At 41.2% G+C, this 20,111-nt stretch overlaps 1 protein-coding gene across 2 annotated transcripts in view; it reads right to left on the bottom strand.

Annotated features, from left to right (window-relative positions):
• Positions 1-20,111, bottom strand: part of GLP1R (glucagon like peptide 1 receptor) — an 88,188-nt gene that overhangs the window by 40,689 nt on the left and 27,388 nt on the right. Inside the window, exons 2-4 of one of the 2 annotated variants that reach the window (XM_027906032.1) lie at positions 18,797-18,855; positions 15,428-15,524; positions 14,055-14,165 (exon numbers count right to left, since the gene is read on the bottom strand). In XM_027906032.1, coding sequence (XP_027761833.1) covers positions 14,055-14,165; positions 15,428-15,524; positions 18,797-18,838 — 250 coding nt within the window. In that variant the 5' untranslated portion in view covers positions 18,839-18,855. The remainder of the gene's footprint in view (positions 1-14,054; positions 14,166-15,427; positions 15,525-18,796; positions 18,856-20,111) is intronic. The other variant, XM_027906031.1, reaches the window with a different exon arrangement.

Below are 20,111 nucleotides of genomic sequence, written 5' to 3'. Positions count from 1 at the left end.
TATCATAAAAAGGAATTCAAACCATAAAACTTCATTTAGAGCTGACTATAATTCCACAAGTATTACCCATTACCTACAGAAAGTAAAGAATGTGGATACTTCAAAGCAGAACAAATACAATGAAGCATCTCATGCATTTCAAAGACTGAAGAGAGACATTTTTATTGAACAAGCTGTGCACTCTGGCACTCGTTAAAGGCTTATTACCTCTCTACAGCTTCAGATGCTTTAGCTCATGTATAGAGAGAAATTGTATCAACTGGTAAAGGAGTTGCTCAAACATCACTCTTAGCCTCTCTGCAGACCTTGGGTTACACAGAGAAGCCGCATCCTCACAGAATCATAGAATGTTAAAGGGTTGGAATGGATCTTAAAGATTACCTAGTTCCAACCCCTCCTGGCATGGGCAAGGACACCTCCCACTAGACCAGGTTTCTCAGGGTCTTTTTCAACCTGGCTTTGAACACCGCCATGGCTGGGGCATCCACAACACCCCTGGGCAACCTGTTCCAGTGCCTGAACACTCTCCCAGTAAAGAATTTCCTCCTAATATTTAACCTACATTTCCCCTCTTTCAATTTGTTCCTGTTATTTCTTGTCCTGTCCCTACAGTTCCTGATGAAGAGCCCCTCTCTGGCTTCCCTGTAGTCCCCCTTCAGATACTGGAAGGTTGCGATAAGGTCTCCATGTAACCTTCCCTTCTCCATGTTGAATAGCCAGAACTTTCTCAGCCTCTCTTAGTAAGGCAGGTGCTTCAGTCCTCTCATCAAAATCATGGAACTCCTCTGGACTTGCTCCAACCATTCCATGTTCTTCTGATGCTGGGGGTACCAGAGCTGTATGCAGTTCACCAGGTGGGATCTTACCAAGAGCAGAGTAGAAGGGGAGAATCACTTGCTTCGACCTGCTGGGCAGGCTCCTTTTGGTGCAGCCCGGGACACGGTTGGCTTTCTGGGCTGTGAATGCACATTACCAGCTCATGTTGAATTTTTCATCAACCATTTCATCAACCATGAACTCCAAGTCTTGCTCTGCAGGGCTCCTCTCATTCACATCTCTCCCCTGTAGTTAGTATTATGCAATAAAACCCCAAACCCACCGAGCTCAAGTATAAAAATACAGTTCTTGCTTCTACCACTCAGGATACTGCCCTGGGCCACATCAAAATACCCCCATGCTTTGCCAATGGATTTCTCTGCTATACAACAAGGGAAAACTGATGACTGAATTTCAAACTCTATTACATTTCTCTTCCTTCCTGTCCTTTACTGTTCCTCTTTTCTCTGCCTCTTTTGCCCCACTCCTTCCAACTACTGTCACACCATTCTTCTCTCCCTTACTTGCATTCACCTCCCTAGTTCTCTAGCTTAATTTCTCCAGCCCTTTCTCTTGCTGCAATGCTTACTTCTATGCCGCATGACAGTGTATGAAAGTATTACACACTTTCCTATTTCTCTCTCAGCTCCTACTCAGGTTTGCCATTCAACAAAAACACTGTAATTAAAATTGCAACTTCACTCTAGCCTCTCACATCTCCTTTCCTCACCAGTCCACTCCTCAGCCTTCCTCATCGCACCCCAGCAGCATCTCCTCCTCCAGCCAAGCAGTGAGGTGAAGTCAATTAAAAGCTTCTGCTCTCAGATCTGGAGTCCACTGCAGCTGACAAGAGCACACAAAGTCCCGCTCAGCCCATGCGCCAAAAGCATGTCTGGCCCCAACAGTCACACAATATTTAAAGAGAAAGGAACACCGCTCCACTCTGACATAGCCTCTGGAGACAGTAGGTACAACTCTAGGAAGTCTAGAGAGCACACCTAAGGAACTCATCCCCATGAGCAGCAAGAGTCATATCACCAATACCATGGGAGTCATATTACTCTTCCTCATCCACAAGGTAAAATACAGAATAAGGTTTTGAAAAATAATGTTCTTGAAAAACATCAGCCTTAAAACAGAGTTTTATTTTATTCAATCTCATCAAGCAGAGTTCTATAAACCTGTAAGCTACTAATAATGAAGAAGGCACCAAGTCATTTTTATTATGAAAAACACCATCTTTTCTGTCAATAGCAACTGGAGGCCACTAAAGCTGCAGGTATGTCTGGATTTACCTGTCCTTTACAAAGTCAACCTATACACTAATCTTGCTGATTCTTACCTTCCAGCCCCTAGCTGGGACCCACCCAACCCAAAATTGGGATCTTTTACACCATTTTATTGGTAATGTTCCCCAAATTCTCCACTCGTTTTTGTTTCCACTCAATTTTCATTGCTTGAAAGGTACTTGGATGGACATAAAATCCTTTTGACTTAAACTTTTCTTTTCCTGCCAAGGCACAATCCTTTCCTTAAATATCCACTGCCAATGCTACCTCACATTTTTAAAAGATTAGAGGCCCACTATCATTCATCAGCCACACCAACACATTTTCCACATTTTGCCCATCCTTTCATTCTGTTTAAAGGAAATTGTTGGTGCCCTGCCTCATTAAGCTTCAGGACAATTATCAGGCAGGTTTTGCGTGTGAAAGCCAGTTTTTTGCCTTCAGAGGAAATATGCTGATGAACACTTGATCCTTTTCTTGCCTAACTCATTTCTGCTCATTCCAATTGTCAAAAAGTAAATTAGAACCAGAAGGGTCAGATGACTCTGCCCAGGCACCAACCATCATTATTATTGTCATCAAACTAGTTATGTACCCAGCCTCTCTCAAACATATTGCCCAGAAAAACTTTGTTCTTATTCAAAGTAAAAAGAAAGTGATGCGTGGGAATCCTGACAGTTAACATTTGGAGCCTGTTTGAGGATGATCAGACACACTTTCTGATTCATAGCAGGCCTGGGTCTCTCAGGGGAAAAAATCTAGTGTATGACAGAAAACTGTCAAGGCGAAAGTTACCAACAAAATACACAAATGGGAAAGGATAATAATGCCAAACAAATAAAACCAGGTGCATGATTAGGAAGTGCAATCATTGTATAGGTTAGCACATTTTCAGGTTAAAGTTGCATTTGTGAAATGGCATAAAAGGGAAGATGTTCTATAATTAGACTACTTACATGCAGACACCTTTAAGGCAGTACAGATTTTTTGCATGAATATTCTGTCAAAGGAAAATACTATTAAAAACTCAGAGTTAATAACTTCAAGAGTCAAAGACTTTAACATCCTTTTATATATATCTATAAGTAGACTAAGTTGTATCTTCACCATAGTTTAACTGAGGGTATTGGGAAAAAGAAATGCCAGGGATTCCTGAAAAGGGGAGGAAGAAGTGAGTTGCAGGCCATATGGCTCTTGTAGCAAGTTGCTCTCCACCTATGCTGTTTGAAGATCAGGCATTCATATTGTATCCTATCTTTTGGGACTTTGAGGGGAGAGGGTTAGGGGAAAATCGGTAATTTACTAATTAGCAAAATTTAAGTAAGCCAGAAAGCTAATAAGCTCCTTTCAGCAAGGCATTTAATTATGTAGCACACACAAGCACTATGTTTATCTAGGCCATTAATTAGTTCAGTTTACTCCTTGTCCACTGCAATTAAAAACTGCAAGTTCTTAAGTGCAAGTAATGGGACAGAAGGTTTGAGATACCTCCATTTAAGAGCATACTGGTACTGCAAACAAATGAAAGTGAGTAGGTATTATATACTTCAGTTATGCAAGTGTGTAACGAGAGCACAGATGAAGTCTAAGGTAATTGGTAAGCTCGAACGTGTCCAGCTACCTGCTAGACCAGCATGGGCCAGTAACACCTCCTTGCAGCTGGATCTAATGGTGTTCATTTCTCATATCCTATTCATGGTCAGATCAGCTGAGGGAAACTTCTCAAGCAGTCGCAGGACGAGGCTCAGCTAAGTCTCTGCTGAGGTGTGCCTTGACATCCTTGACAGTACCTTTCAAGGAACTACTTTAAACGAAACAAAAACATGACACAGTTATAAATGAAAAATTGCTGGAAAACATGAAGTCCTGCCAACTGCTCTGAATATCACAGCAAGCTGATATCTTACAGCAAGGCTGTTCAGCATTAATGCTATGTCCAGCAACGCAGAAAACTTAATTCTTCCTAGAAGGCCTCAGGTGACCAGATGAACATGACATAAGAACAACATGAAGCTGCTCCCATCACCCGCTCATGCACTTCAGTGTCTCCTCACATGCAAAGTCTCCTTCTGTTCCTATAACACATCTGATGTATTTTGATTGCAGCAGAAGAGGCATCAGTAGATAGCTTTTTCCATTGTCCCTAAAGTACAGTCACATCTCAGCCCAGCTGAAAGGTCATAAACCACTGCTCTATTGCATGTAGCTCAATCTGAAGTTCACAGGCAATTTATTTAAAAATATATTTCATTTGCTTAAAGAAATGGCATTGCCACATGGCCCAAAATAAATGCATGTTAATAATATCTGTTAATGATTTTAAAAATTATTTCTGCCAACAGTCCCTACATCTATCCTTGAGATGAACAACATATGTTAGAGTTCTCTGGTGTACTACCAGATGGAGACTGGCAAACAGAGGCAGAGGTGAACTTGAAAGACTAAGATTTTATTATTACTTTAAGCAAACTGAAATTGCCAATTAGCTTGAGACAGCTTATAGTGCAAGAAAGTATAAATTTTGAATTGCTCATGGGTTAGCAAACGCAAAGCAACATCTTTTTCACTGAAAAAAAGGTCACACCCCTTTTCAGCATTACGGAGAGCTTTCTGGAAGCTTGGTTTTATTAACGCAAAGAAGGGAAGAAATTTAATAAATGTCTAATCATCTTCACCGTATCCAATATTTGAAGTGAAATTTATTTTCTTGCATGTAAAAAGACAAGCAGGTACTTTAGCTGTTCACTCACGTAGCCATCTGCTACCTTGGTTTTAAGACTACCTCAAACTGTGAAACCGGATGATTAAACGAAAAGTGAGAGAGATTAAACCAGACAAGGTCTAACTTGGTGCCTTGAACAAAATGTTCCTGCCATGCATATACTTCAAAATTGTCTGAAAGAAAACTCACACAGATGTCTGCTTCCTCGCCTGTAGGGCTTTCCATAAACCCCTCCAGAAAACAACAGATATTGTTTCCTTTGGTCTGCCTTTCACAGGCAACAGTAGAGTTTCACCACCACAGCATCACTGCCCATAGGACATCTCACAAGTGAAAGCAAGCATCTCTTTGTTTTTGCTGGCACTCTGTCCCCAAACTCACTCCCCCTCTGAGTTTGAACAGTGCCCAAACACGGGCAACTCAGGGAAACGGAAGGGGACCAGGAGAGTGCATTTAATCCTGCAACACAGCAGATGCCCCAGGAGTGCAGCAGCTTGAACATCAACCCTCAATAACCACATTTGACAGCAAGTGGGTATGGGGAGCACTAAACCACATTTAAGAAAAGGTTAGCTGCAGAAGCTTTTCCAGTGGCCCACAGATGGTGGGCCTAGAGCACTGGTGGCACCACACTGCTCATGGGACAACATTTGAGCAAGACATACAGATAGATGAAGTCATTTATATTACTCTCCCAACCCCAAACCACTCCTTACCACCAGCCTTCTCCCCACCGTGCTGCCACCTGCTCAGCCTGGAGCACTCTGCTGTGGGGAGGGCATTGTGCTACTGCCCACCCCATCTGCAGTCAATGACAAAATCCCTGCTGAGGCAGAAGTCTACTTGAAATTTTCTCTTACCTGAGTCAATGTAGAGCATGCTATGGACATAAAGCATTTGTGGTAAACACAAGTAACAACCACAACGAGGTTCTGTTTCTCTTCTCAGCCCTTCTCCTTGGTGGGCACAACAATCACAGATTAAACTATCTGATCCCAAACAAAATCCATTTCAACACTTTAATTTTGGCTGCTTGTAAAGTGTGTGTGTGTGTGTGGCGGAATAGGATCTGCAATATTGCTGTATATGATGCAATTACAATTGTGTAAGTCTATAATTACAGCTTTTGGGGAGGGAAAGACACCACACGAGAAGGAAAGTATTAGTTTACAATGTAAACAACAGCCAGGACTAAGCTAGAAACTAATGCTGGGTGGGGACTGTGCAGACGATTTCCATCATCTCTGCTGCACCACAAGGTTTGTCTATCTCATAGCTCTAAAGAAACTGCTTTAAAATGCATAAAATCCTCATGGTCAAACGGCTAATCTCTGGCACTTTGGAGTTCCAAGGTAATGCCCCACTTTCACCCAAAGCCTCATGCAGCATCCACACCTACCTAAAGATACATCAGGTAAAGAAGTTCTGCTACCAGGGGAGCAAAAGGGCAGTGCTGGAAAAAGGATCTCAAATGTAGATTGCAGCAGGGGGAAGTGAGAAGCAGCTGACCTGGATGTATTCTTGCAACTAAAGGTACTCTGAAGCAGCAGCCTGGTCTCTGATCCCTGCATTACCACAGCCCCACATGAAGCTTGGTTCAGGCCCTCTGACCAGGCAAAATTATTGTGTGAAGTACAGCTGTGGTACCAAATCTCCACTATTTCATCGGACTGATTGGATCTCTAGTAGCCAGAGGCAGCCACAAGGTTACTATCAGAGATCATCTCATATTACTGCTGGGTTATTCTGCCACCAGAGAGACTTTCAGGTCTTTCACGTCACAGGTTGAAAAGCAATGTTGTTTCCAGGGGTCCCCAGGCTGTCCTTTGCCTGATAATCTGGGAGAACAAAGGAGCAGGTGTCACTATTGCAACATGTAACGTAGTAAAGAGAGGATAATATAGATAATAAAGTGAATTATAGGAGACAAGTGATTGAAGCAAAGGTGAATGAGAACAGAAGTTATTAGTTAAACAAAGAAAAGGATTTCAAAGTAGGAGAAAAGGGAATCTAGAGAACATAGGGAATCACAAAGCACTGAAGCTTCATGGACACCATCAGTTAAAGGCGTACAAGCCATCTGGCCCATTACCTGGCACAAGAAACATTCATGATTTAATAAGAGCTTGGCAATTCAGAAGTCCTCCAGTGGCCCATCTATGGTCATACTGGAAGACTTCATAGTAGTACAGACAAATCATTAGGTCCTGGACCGAAAAGAATCCAATGCACTCCGGGGGCAAAGCTTGTGATTTCATTTACTCCAAACAAACAGACACCAAAACTGCTCAAACTAACTCAGTCACAGCAAGCAGAACAGTCCAGAGGTTGCTTCAAAATTCACTACAGTGCCATAACATCATGGCAATACAGATACAGATTAGCAGTCAAGCCAATTCAGGTGTCAGACACCTCAAAACTATAGACAGGCCCTAAGATGAGAAAAAAAAACATTCAAAGATTTTAGAAGATTTTGAGTGGAGATGCCAGTAACATCCACATCTGTGTTGATGCAAGTCTGCAGCCAGCCTCTGCACAGTTCAGTGCATATAGGAGCAAATGATGTGGCTACTGTTCACATAACTCTTGTCTGAAACTAGTACCTCTGGAAGGTTTTTTAATTAAAAAGGATTTAGTGCTATTAAACAATAAAATATCAGAACCCCAGAGGAGGCATAATTGCAAGATGAATTGTGCAGCTCCACAGCTTCCAAATCCACATGGTGCTACTGGCAGCCGGCCCTCAATTATAAGAAGGTAACAAGAAAAAGCACACAGCCAGTGACAGTGAGGCAAGGTGCCCACCTTCCCTTAAAGGAATACTGCTCCCCTCGGAGTTTCTGCACTGACTGAACTTTGAGACATCTGCATCCCTAGAATTTGCCATAATCTCACAGGTTACAATGTGGACAGCAAGGTGTGCCAAGTTTACCCGGTGTAACTTCAATTCTACTATAACCTAAGTAGGCTTCCCCTATGGGAGCAAAAGCTTCAACTCTGTCAGCCACAAGTAAGTGACGTTTGCCTTCAACAAGCTTTGGCTGTGGTCCAAGATGTGTACTGGCAACTTTGCAGAACAATTCATTTAACAATAACCTCCCTCCTGCTACTCAGTATCTCCCCATAAAGACCTGCCCACAGTGGGAGTTGCATAAGAACAAATAAAAGCCAAAGAACTGGAGTGAAATAGCTCATATGGGTTTGGAATCTCTGTAGTTTGCAATTTCAAAGATTCATAAGCAGGTCAAAAAAAGCTTTGCTTTGATTATGGGGGCTTTTGTGGGGTAAGGAAGTGAAGCATGGCCTAAGTCAAGCATGTGGTAGTCCAGACATCTCACTTCGTATTTTCAAAGCATTTCAAAAACAATACTTGAAAACCCAAGAAGTCTTCACAAAGAGAAAATTCAAGAATTTCACTACAGAGCCCTGATCAAAACACTTCGTTTAACCAAAATTAGATTCCCTTCCACCTTCCATTTGCCCCAATGACACTGCTTCTCACTGTCCCAAAAGGCTTCCTCACTACAGGCACAAAGATGTTTTATAAGGCACTCAAGGGACACAAGTGACTTTATGAACTCTTATTCTTAGTTGTGAATTCTTATTTCACAATTTCCCCTTAAGAAAATAATATAACCACCAATATACTTGAAGGACATGAATACTAATAAAGCTGAAATCACACCAATCAGAAAATCGATCTGCGTGAAAGAAGAAAACAAGACTTAAAAGAAATGAGGAGAAAACCCCACATTTCAGTTGGGTGAAAATTCCTGATCTAGTTTGCTGCACAGTTACAGAGGGAAAAAAGACAGCAATGCAGTGCTACTGAAGAAACACATAATAACCTAACCTTCAGGTCACATCTCAAAAGTGCACCCACAAACAAATACCCAGTATTTCAGCACAACCTATAAACCAAAAATTTTTCTAAAAATTCAGGCTTAATTTACTTGTCTGTCACAAGCAGTACAGGGATACATGGTTTCAAGCACAAAATCTGGGTCTAATATTGTGATCTTTCTTCTATTCAATTATCACGAACATATTCCCAGCCCTTGGAGTCCATCCTTGCAGACAGCACACCAATACTCAGTCTGGCGGGGATGCTGATACACCTGCTAGGTAACACAACAAAAATAAGTCTCAGCCTCAGTATTTCTAAAGAGATCTGACACATGAGTAGGACAGTATTGATTGTCTCTGCTGTACTTTAGAGGCTGCCTTAGCAAGCAGCACTTCCAGAAAAGGGCAGAAGATGAATGCTGCAATCATAAGGCAAGTGGTCCTGCAAAAAAAAAAAAAACAAACACCTTGCAAATGCATGCATTGCTTAGCACAAAAGACCTGCAGACCCATCATCCATGTATTTGTCTTGTGAAAGGCTGGTCTTGGTGTCTATATATGCACAAGCCTGAACAGGCATACAGCACTGACCACTAGTTTAACTCCCAAGATTTCCCGGTAACAGATTCCCATCTCCCCGCAGTTGCTCTTGTACCTGGAGACAAATGAGCAATCTGAAGACCCAGAGAAAGCATTACTGCTGAACTGTGCCCACAATGCAGGCAGGGATTCAGAAGCTGCCACATTAAATGAGCAAGAAGAAAGTTACACCTCAGCGAGCACCTCTGTGGCAGCAAGAAGAGACAAGAACCTACTAACATCATGGCAGTTGTACTAGTGACAGCACACACCTGCTGAGCAAGTAAAAAGTTTTTCACATTTTCAGCTTGCCTCTTAGCTAGGCTACATGCTGAGCCTCATCTGCTGTTGAGATGTGCAGAAGGGCAGGCTCAAAACTGACAGCCACTAGGACAAGAGCGGTACATGGAATAAGAGATGTTAAAGCATCAATTTTGCAAAACCTGTAATTCACCAAGGAACACTCCAGCTTTTAAACATTTACCATAAAAATTCCTTTCCTCATCTCTTATTCTAGCTGACACATAGAGAAATTTGTAGCACCTGACAGTAACTAGTTACCAAGAGTAAATATATTTTTTTTATAAGATGATAACAGACAATCACAAAACAGACAACAGAGAGGGATTCTGGAGATTTCCTAATACCCTGCTCAAAGCAGGGTGAACTAGGACAAGTTGTTCACATCCATGTCCAGTCAGGCTATATGCATCTTCTTCAAGGACTGAGACTTCAAAACCTCTCTGGGTCACCTGTCTAGGGCATTTGACCAATCTCACAGTAAAATAATTACCTTAAAAGGAAATTTCCTGTATTTCAGTTTGTAAACGAACACCTTGATAGATTTTCCCTGAGGCTTCTCCTCTCCAGCCTGAAGAACACCAGCTCCCAATGTCTCATTTGATTAAGAGATTTCCATCCCTTACTACTCTTCATGATCATTTGATGGGCTTGCTGCAGTATGCCCATATCTCTCTCATACTGGGGAACCCAGAACTGGACAAAGCACCCCAGTTGTCACGCCCCACAGAGCGGAGGGGAAGGATCATCCTCTTGAGCTGCCTCTGATTGGATAATACAACTACTAGGGTATTGATTTTCAACCGGACTTTGTTCTGCTGACCACAACCCCATATGCCCATCAGCTAAGTCAGTTTTTAGTTCATCTCATTATTCTTTTGTCTAACCCAGACTTCACCAGTTTAGCAAAGGGGATGTTATGGGAGCCTGTGTCAAAAGCCTTACTAAAGTCAAGATAAACACATCCATTGCTCTTCCCTTATCTACCAGACTAGTCATCTCATCAGGTTCATCAAGCATGACTTCACCTTCATAAATCCATGCTGAGTACTCCCAATCACCTTCTTGTCCTCTATGTGCTTGCAAACAGTTTCCAGGATTATTTGCTTCATTAACCTGCCAAGGGACGGACAGAAGGCAAATCTTCTGTAAGTCCACAGACTTGTCTCCTTGCACTTTTTGAAGAGAGTGGTGACAATTGCAGGAATCTCTTTCAATTGCTATGACATTTTCCAAGATAAAGAGTGGCCACTTGTTGGTATATCTCACCAAGTGCTGTGGACATGTGTATGTCCTGTTAAAGTATTCCATATTTTAAGTCTCATCCAGTAAGAATAAGTCTTCATTGCTCCTGACTTCACTGATCTCAGTGACCAGGGATTGTTGAAGGCAAGTTTTACCAGTAAGGTAATGACAAAGAAGGCATTGAATACTTCAGTCATTTCCTCATCCTTTGTCACAAGATCCTCCTGCCCCACTCAGCAGTGGATCCAAATTTTCTCTCATATCTGTTTAGAAGCCTTTCTTGTTGCTCTTCATATCACTTGTCAGATTCTGGGTGGGCTATGGCTTTCCTAATGCTATCCTTGAATGATCAGTGTCTCTGTGCTTCCTGGGTCACCCTTCCCTCTTCTACACTTTTTTTTTTTTTTAACAGAAGTGGTCAGATCAAAGGGACTTGCACTCAATGGTTCCTCCATTTCAGTACCCCATCATAAACAGCATTCAGTTTCAAGTCACTCAATTCAATCCCCAGGGGACTTTTGGGATATGGCCTGAAGTCCCCCAGCAAGCTGTTTATGAAAACCTGACTCAGTCAAAGGAACAGTCTTAAATGAGTACACTTGGGCAGAGCACTTCATACTTGATGACCTTCACTGAACAGTTTTTGAAGGTACTCCCCAAACAAAGGTCTCATTTTTCCAGTTCCTCTGTTTTCATTATGTGATTAGATGGAAGCCCTGCAATGCTAGAATCTATTTCGAATTCCAAGTCAGGGGCTAAGCAAGGACAAGTAATAAGCATGCTTTAGTGGCCACTTTAAAGCACAGGGTGTTCAATTTCCTCTTGCTCTAGATCATCCATTATAAAGACATTACCTCTTCATCATGGCAGCTCATTAGCATTCACTTCGAACATGACTCCACAAGATGTCACAGAATACTATCAGGTAATTCAGGTTCCTAAATTGCATAACCGGCACCAATACAAACTTCTTGTTTTATATTAGACAATGAAAGGCCTCCTTGTTCCATTCTTATTCCTCGCTGATAAAACAGAGGTTGAGGTTTATGCACAATACGCACAACAAGGGAACACATCCAGAAGTTTAATGAATTTCTGAAGTATTTCACAATCCTCCCTAGCAAGGAGTTTACAAAATGCTGCTATTCTTTTCACTGAAACGAACACTGTTTTCAGGATAATTAATTTTTTAAAAAAACTTATTTCCAAAAGCATGAAAGATATTGCACATTCCAATAATTTATTAATCTGCAGTACTGTGTTAAACCTTGGCTCCTTCCAGCAGTGATGTTTCAAGAGCAGTTGGAAGTCAAATAACTGTGTCCAGGGTCTTAAAGACTGAAAGTAAACAGGTTAAAAGGAAAGTTAAGTTCTGTGAAGAGTTTTAGGTATCCAAAAAGAACAGCACTACTGGAAAGAAATTCTGCAGGATCCAATCATTTTATGCTAATGAATTATAAGGTAAATATTAATTTAATACATTTACAAAAGCTTATTTACCCATTCTAAAAGCATAATATCCTTAATAGTAATCTGAAGAGGATGCTGCAGGCACCAGATCAGAGACTTCTTCACAGCCCTTGGAACTACCATGGTGGAAACCATGAATTTACTTTGCTTGGCTGCCAAACAACCATCCAGCCACTTTTCCTTCCCAAGAAAATGGGGGAGAAAGTAAGATGGAAAAATCTTATTGGTCAAGATAAACAAGTAACTTGGAAAGGCAGTGGGAAAAACTGGGACCGGATGTTGCCACATAGTTATTACCCTATAGAGAATTTTTTGTGGTTAGCGGTGAAGGGACAAGGAGTGCAGTATTAATGTGTGTGTAAACTTTTAACCTTCGTTGTGATGATATTCTGATATTAGTGTGGGAATTTCCACCTGCACATACCACCAACCCTTCAGCAAAACACGGAATTTATTCACTGCTTCCAATCAGTGGGCAGATATCCAGCCGCTTCTTGAAAAGCAGAGCCTCAGCATGTAAAACCATTACTTTGGAAGATCAAACACCACCATGAATGCCTCAACCCTTTTCATCCCCCTTTCCTTGAGCTTTTATTGCCAAGCACAATATCTTACGGTAGGGAATATCCCTTTGGTCAGCTGAGGCCAACTGTCCCAGCTATGTTGCCTCCCAGCCTCCTGCAGACCCAGCCTGCTGGCCTTGGGCAGGGCTTGGAGTGAGTGCTTTAAAGCTGTGAAAGCACCATTCAACAACAGCCACTTGTGCATTATCAACAGTTCCAGCTGTAAACACAAAGAACAGCACCATATGGGCTGCTGCAAAGGAAGTTGCCTTCAAAACGGCCAGACCTAAAACAATCTCCACCCCTTATTTCATACCACTTGTATTATGCTCAGGTCCCCCATTACCCAACACATCTAAGTAACCTTTGACCAGACCATCCCACCCCTTCTGTTTGTCATTCCTGAAGTCCCTTTATGCCAACACTTCCATGTTCTCCACACTTAAACCATCTTTATATCCATCAGTCAAATTTATACATACTCATTAACAAACATCCTCTGTCCAAAGCCAAAGCTATTTCTCCTTACCAAGGTAGCAGCTAAAAAACTGTATCATTTCGGCTCCAAAACATGGAAGGGTCTTTACAAAGAACAAGCTATACACAAATCACTAGTTTTAAAGACAGAATACAAGACAAAGTGATGTAATACACATTGCCTTCAAGTATACAAGTACATAAGGGTGTAAAACCTAAAGGCAACATTCAGTCCTTCATAAAGAAGAGGTCTTTGCAACCACTGGCAATGCCTTCATCTTGCAGCATTCTGAGAAATAAGTTTGTGCTCAGGAAGCAGCATAAAACATCTTCACTTTAAATCTGTTTGTCCGTATCTACTACAGGATGACCTACCAGTTAGCTTTGTTACTTTTATCTGAGTTTTCCATTTCCATCTCAGCCATTATCGTGGTGAAATAGCCTTCAACAAGCACCGCAGAGCTATTTTATTAATAGTCACCACTACTCAAGCAGTAAAACCAGATGAGAGCAAAAAAAAGCAAAATCCAAACTAAATGCAGCCTTTAAGAACAGCCTCTTTTCTCATTTTCATTTTTTTTCTGGCTAAACAGGGATAGAGTGTATCATACTAATCCCCATTCCTACTTTTATGTTACAGAAAACTGCCTGCACGCACAGCCATTTGAGCCAATCTTATCCCTGCTAAGACCGTGCAAGGAAAACAGTGTTAGTTTAAAGCTCTGCCTAAAAGAAAAAGGCTCTTACCTGCATTAGCCCAGGGGAGATACCAGGGGCAGCTGACATTCACGTAGGTGCCAGGCAGTCCATCTGGCCAGCAGGCATAGTCGTCAAACGTTCTGTTGCAGAACTTGCCTTCTGCAGAGAGAGAGAGAAGGGAGGATTGTGCCACTGCCTTGTATTAATACTGCAAGAAGGAAGAGACTAAAGAGCAGAGTATAAAAGAAAATACAGACATGTATTTAAGCCATAACAGCATTAGGCATTTAAGCTTTGATGTGCAATTAAATGACATTTTTCTAAGAGTTTATTCCCACACAGGAAACTGTTGTTTCAGGGAGGAACTCAAGAGCAGATTAGGGTCTTAGACTAAATCAATAGGCAAGAAAGATAAATTAATACTTATCCATTACCATCTTTTCTCTTTTACACACACTTATGTGTCTCAGTTTAATTAAAATAATTTTTGCTACGAATACTAATTCCTCAGAATGGTTCACAGTCGTGCAGCTGGAAAGTCTAGCCTAATACATAGATCCATCAACAAAATACACGCACACAACCATAACTTTGCATTACAGCTTAATTAACATGATAGCATTTCAACTTCAGATTTATTAAACTGTCATTCTTAGAGGGCAGCACTCAACTGCTCAGCAGGATAATGGAGCAGAGGGAGATGAATGTGTCCCTGCCATTGCTGTCATCAGCTCCTGCTCTCATTCTGCCATAATTACATAGTTAAGACAAGGAATATTGACAGCTTTACAGACACAACTTTGGACCCATCTTATCTTTCTTCAGTGTGTCACAAATGCACCGAAGCATAGGAGAAGCTGCATGGTGTCCAGTTGTATCACTGACAAGGCACCGGTGTCCTCTAAACACCATGATGCTGGCACATTACAGATGTTCTCAGGACATTACAGCAGCCCAAACACTACAACAAGCTACATTCTCATTTTCTTAACTCACTTGTTGTTTTTCCAAAGCCATTTCAGCATTTTACAATGCTCAAGATAATTTACACCAACTTTACAACCCACAAACTCCAAGTTCAATAGGAACAGCATGGTTCCAGACTTCCTAACACCCTGAGACCTATAAAAGTTACAGGAGTATTACATTAGTGGGCTGCTTGATGTGCTACAGCCACCACCTGACACTGCAAAACACTCTGGACCTAAGGATAAACATCTTTAGAATGAAATTTTTCTATGAAATGCTTCCTCAGCAGAGGGAAGAGTCCCACAGAGAGCAGGCAGAAGCAAAATGGGATAAAGAAGCAATGGACCAGAAAGTAAGCTGGAGAAGTAGTTTCAAGTTCATAATCACTACTTTGCTACTGTTATCATGCATTTCAAAAACTAATATATCCTATTTTGACCAAACTAGCATACCTGCCACAATAGGGGGTGTCTCATATAAGTATTTTTGGCACTGGAGCTGATATTCCTTCCACTTCTGCACAACTTCAGAGAGGGACCCATCTGAACTCTGAAAGAGAAACCACGAGTCTCAGACATTGCAGGAATTTAAACTGTATGGCTCTTCATGTAGACTGAGTAGGTGAGTGTGAAAATGACTACAAAAAGACAAACCAGCATTGCTTCTCATCTTTTTCTATTTCTATAGAAATCCCTTTCTATTTGTACCACGAGGAACTGAAAAACCTACAAACTATACCACGCCCTCACTGAAACCCAAACTGAGCTAGCCTTGCTCTCTTGAACATGCCCCAATTGTGTGATTTATTATCTTAAAAAAAGACAGGGACAGCAGTAAGCCCTTTATTAGTAGAGATTCTCTTTCCAATGCCAGTATCTCTGCTTTCCCATAAATTAAACCAAATTAATTCCCTGTATTCAGCAGATATTCCTCAAGCATTCTTCCAGAATGTGGATGAAAGCTTTTCCAGCTCATCTTTTCTTCCATGAGCAGCTTTTCCCTGCATCTAGCGTATTTTTCCTGAAACTGCAGAAAGAACAGGGACCTCCTTTTTGCACATTTTAACAGGCTGCAGGTTCCACCACCAGCTAACCCAAGCAGTGAGGGGACAGGGGAAAAGTATGTACAAACTTCCTCTGAGGACAAAGGAAATTAGCTGTTATTAGAACAAGTAGCTAACTCAGCGCTGGCTGCTCACTCAACCCTAGCAGATGTCCCACCTGTCTCACAGAGATCCAGCTTACTCACTGCATTTAAGTAGAAACATTAGTCCTTCTCTTTTCTCTTCACATTCCTATAAACTGAATAACGAATGTAATGTGCAGGATTAGCAGGCTGTAAGTGATCACCAGTGCAGCTAACAAAGCCTTCTTCTCCCAGAGAAAGGCCCAGCATGGATGCCTCAGACATAACATCAACAGCATGAGCGTAGTGGTACAACACACTGAGTGAGGGTACATTCATTTAATCCCAGATGTCCATCAGTTTATTTACTGAAGCATGAGGGTAAATAATCCTTGCAGTTTTACCCCCCTCAGCTACAATTGCTAATTTTTATTTTCTGCTTGTGCTTCTAAATCTTTTTCGGATGGTTAGATAAAAACCAGGGAAAAAGGAAAAACTGTTTTCATATGAAGAAGTAATTTTAAAACTATATTGCACTTCAGGAAAGGCAAAACAAATGCTGTCTGCTACAACCAATGTGACTAAAATTTAGACACTAGTGGAACCAACTTCATTTAGAAGAACAGAAGTAGAACTGGTATTTTTGGACTACAGCCACCTCAAGTCGTCTTCTTTTATACCCTTCCAATTAAAAAAAGCAATAGAAAAGAAAAAAACCCGAACACCATATGCATAATGCTTTTGCCTGGATTAAGCCACTACATTTACTTACAAATATGCTCCTGTGCATGTGGTAAGTACAACACTTAGGAGATACCTGTGTTGTGCTTCAAGAATAACTACCTATAACTAACCTGTAGCTAGGGTCTCATGGCCATAATTTACAATTTAGCCAGCTCTCCCTGAAGTCAAAACAAGTACAAGTCTGTGGACCTTGCAAACTCTGATCCTGTGTGCCTGATTTTAATAATCTGATCTATGCCAATAAATGCTGCAAAGTCTGTCTGGACTAAAGTCCCTATCATAAAATGAATGGATTCCACTGAATTTTAACTCCATGTGCCTATGGAGGCACAAACCTCTTACACAGTGATCTATGTTCAACATACCTGAAGGGGAAAGAAAACATTACCTAAATTAGGTAGACAGGTGTGTGTAGAGAAACAGATAATCAGCAACTAAAACTAAAATGCCATTTACAGATCCACATAGGCTGAAAAAGGATAGACGACCAGAGTACAGGGAGAAGAAAAGCTTTTGGATTGTAGTTTCTCTCAGGCAGTCTTTAAAAAGTGACTTTCAAGTTATATGTCACTTAGAATCATAGAATCATTTAAAGGTCTTCATCTTACAAAGGTGGTTATTGAAGTTAAACGGGACTGTTTCACTATCCTCTCATCACCAGGTTAACACTAATAAAGGAATCAGAAGGATATTTTCTGGATGACCCCTTAAATTAGAGTTTAGACCCCTTAATTTTAGAGTTACTAAACATCACACATCTTCCCAAAAAGTAAATATTGATCAAACATGCTGATGACTACATCAAGTTAATCCAAATTCAGCTTTTGAAATCATTACAAGATAAAGATGCATACAGAGTTTAATTTAGAAACAAGACTCTACCTTTTAAAATATCCTGACAATGTCCTAAAACTGCTTGCACTAAGAAAATTTGCTCTTTTGGAGTCAGCAAGCCCAGAAGTACTTTTTTCTAAAATCAAGCTTTCATCCATTGCCTTCACGAATGCAGTTAACCAGCTTTAATTACAGGTGAGGAAAAAGCAAGCCTCTATACCTTCATTTAATGAAAAAGTAAAAACATTCTACTTATATTGGTTTTTAATAATGTGAGAAGAAACGCTAACAAGAAGATTAGCAAACTATAAGAGTAAAATAATTAGACATCCCTTTCTGTGGATATGACAAATTTGGTAGACAGTTTTCTGTTATCTATAGTTGCAATAAGACAATCAAATATAAACTCCAAGACCACATAATTTGTTCTCTCTATGCAACAGTTCACTCTGGTTCAGCTAAATACCATGGTTTCTTACCAGACAAATTGGCTTAATTTTAATATATGTTAATCCCTATTTCCCAGGGTTTCTGGCCCACATGAATGAGAATCACAAGTTACACAGTGCCATAGATTTACCATGAATGTAGTTATTCAAATAAGAGATAGTGTATTTTCTTCAAAGGTTATTTAATTCCTTATGCAACAAAGCACTAAAGGAACATATAAGAGGCCAAGGTTTCTCAGTCAGCACCTAAAATTTGGAGCAAATGGAAAAAATACAGCTTTGTTAAACTCAGAACTATATTTCTGTTGCTAAAAGTATGTAGCTGTGGCTTTATTGGGGTATTTTTTCCCAGTTATACTCAACCACGGGAGGAAAAACAGCAGTAGTTTTGCTTTGGTGAAAATATATCACAGAAGGACAGTGGAAGACAAGCACGGCTGACTGGTTAAGGTGGAGGAGTCAAAAGGCATGAATGGATGAAGGACATTAGGAAAGTGAGTAATGGTGCAGCCGAAGGAGCATAAAACAGATGGAGAAAAATTAGGACAGGCAAGAGGAGAGAGACTGGGAGTCTCTCAGTGTATGTATACAATTAAGTGTAATTAATCTCTAGAGAGCACACTCTAAATGAGCACACTCAACAATCTGAAGACAGAATTCCTTACAAACTCTTAACAACTTCATAGAAAAGCTCCTTTCCATAGCCATCATTTGTCTTCATAGGACCACTGTAAAATGAAGCATTTTAATCACTTTTCAACATCTTTGAAACAATTCCTGCTGAAACAAAAACAACATCCATACAGATCCAAGGTGCTGAGTGCCACAAAAGCAATATTCTAATACAGTGAAATCTGCGCACACAGAATATAAACCTGCAGGAAAAATACACCATGAAATGGCATCAAAGTGGGAGAGTTCTCAGCTTCATAAGCAGCTGGTGACTCCTGGGGTTATCTTCTTTCCTCTTCTCCCATCACCACAGATAAGGTCTCACACGCAACAGAATGAGAAATTCCTCCTTACATTTGTGTTTCTTTTGTCTTTGTTTGTCTGTATTTAAATGCGAACACTTATGTTACAATATTTTCATGCTTCTAATATTTGAGAATAACAAGCAAGATTTCACCTTGCCATTAAGGGGTCACATCAAGTTGAATATGAGTCAGCAGCACCCTGGCAGCCAGGAGGGCCAAATATGTCCTGGGAGGCATCAGGAAAAGCATCACCAGGAGGGTAGGGATGGAGGGGAGGGGGAAGGGGGGGATTGTCCCCCTCTGCTCTGCACTGGGGCAACCTCACCTTGAGTATTGTGTGAAGTTTTGGGCACTACAATACAAGAAAGATATTAAGCTGTTAAAGAGTATTCAAAGGAGGACAACAAAGGTGGTGAAGGGCCTTGCGGGGAAGCCGTGTGAGGAGCAGCTGAGGGCACTTGGTCTGTTTAGCCTGGAGAAGAGGAGACTGAGGGGAGACCTCACTGTAGTTACAACTTCCTCATGAGGGGAAGAGGAAGGGCAAGCACTGATCTCTTCCCTGTGGTGACCAGTGTCAGAACCCGAGGGAAGTGCCTGAAGTTGTGTCAGGGGAGGTTTAGGTTAGATATTAATTAGAAGTTTTTCACCAAGTGGGTGGTTAGGTGCTAGACCAGGCTCCCCAAGGAAGTAGTCACAGCACCAAGCCTGACAAAGTCCAAGAAATGTTTGGACAATGCTCTCAGACACATGGCGTGACTCTTGGGGATGGTCCTGTGCAGGGCCAAGAGTTGGACTTTGGTGATCCTTGTGGGTCCCTTCCAACTCAGCATATTCTGCAGTGTAATCTTAGAACCACGGGGACCTCCAAATTGCTAATCAAAAGCAAAAGATAACCAGCCTGGTATCAAACAACACTGTGGAATGGCCTTGGTATTCTTCCCTTGGTTAGTAACTATGACATATCTACCTTGTGAGAAGAGGATTCAGATTATAATTTCTGCCTTTGA

Source organism: Empidonax traillii, unplaced genomic scaffold (genome assembly GCF_003031625.1).
Source record: "Empidonax traillii isolate 1590-97213 ecotype Southwest subspecies unplaced genomic scaffold, ASM303162v1 scaffold1240:size150306, whole genome shotgun sequence".
In the NCBI taxonomy this organism is placed as follows: domain Eukaryota; kingdom Metazoa; phylum Chordata; class Aves; order Passeriformes; family Tyrannidae; genus Empidonax; species Empidonax traillii.
Note: the sequence above shows the minus strand (reverse complement) of the source record. Positions and strands in the feature narration are given on the sequence as shown.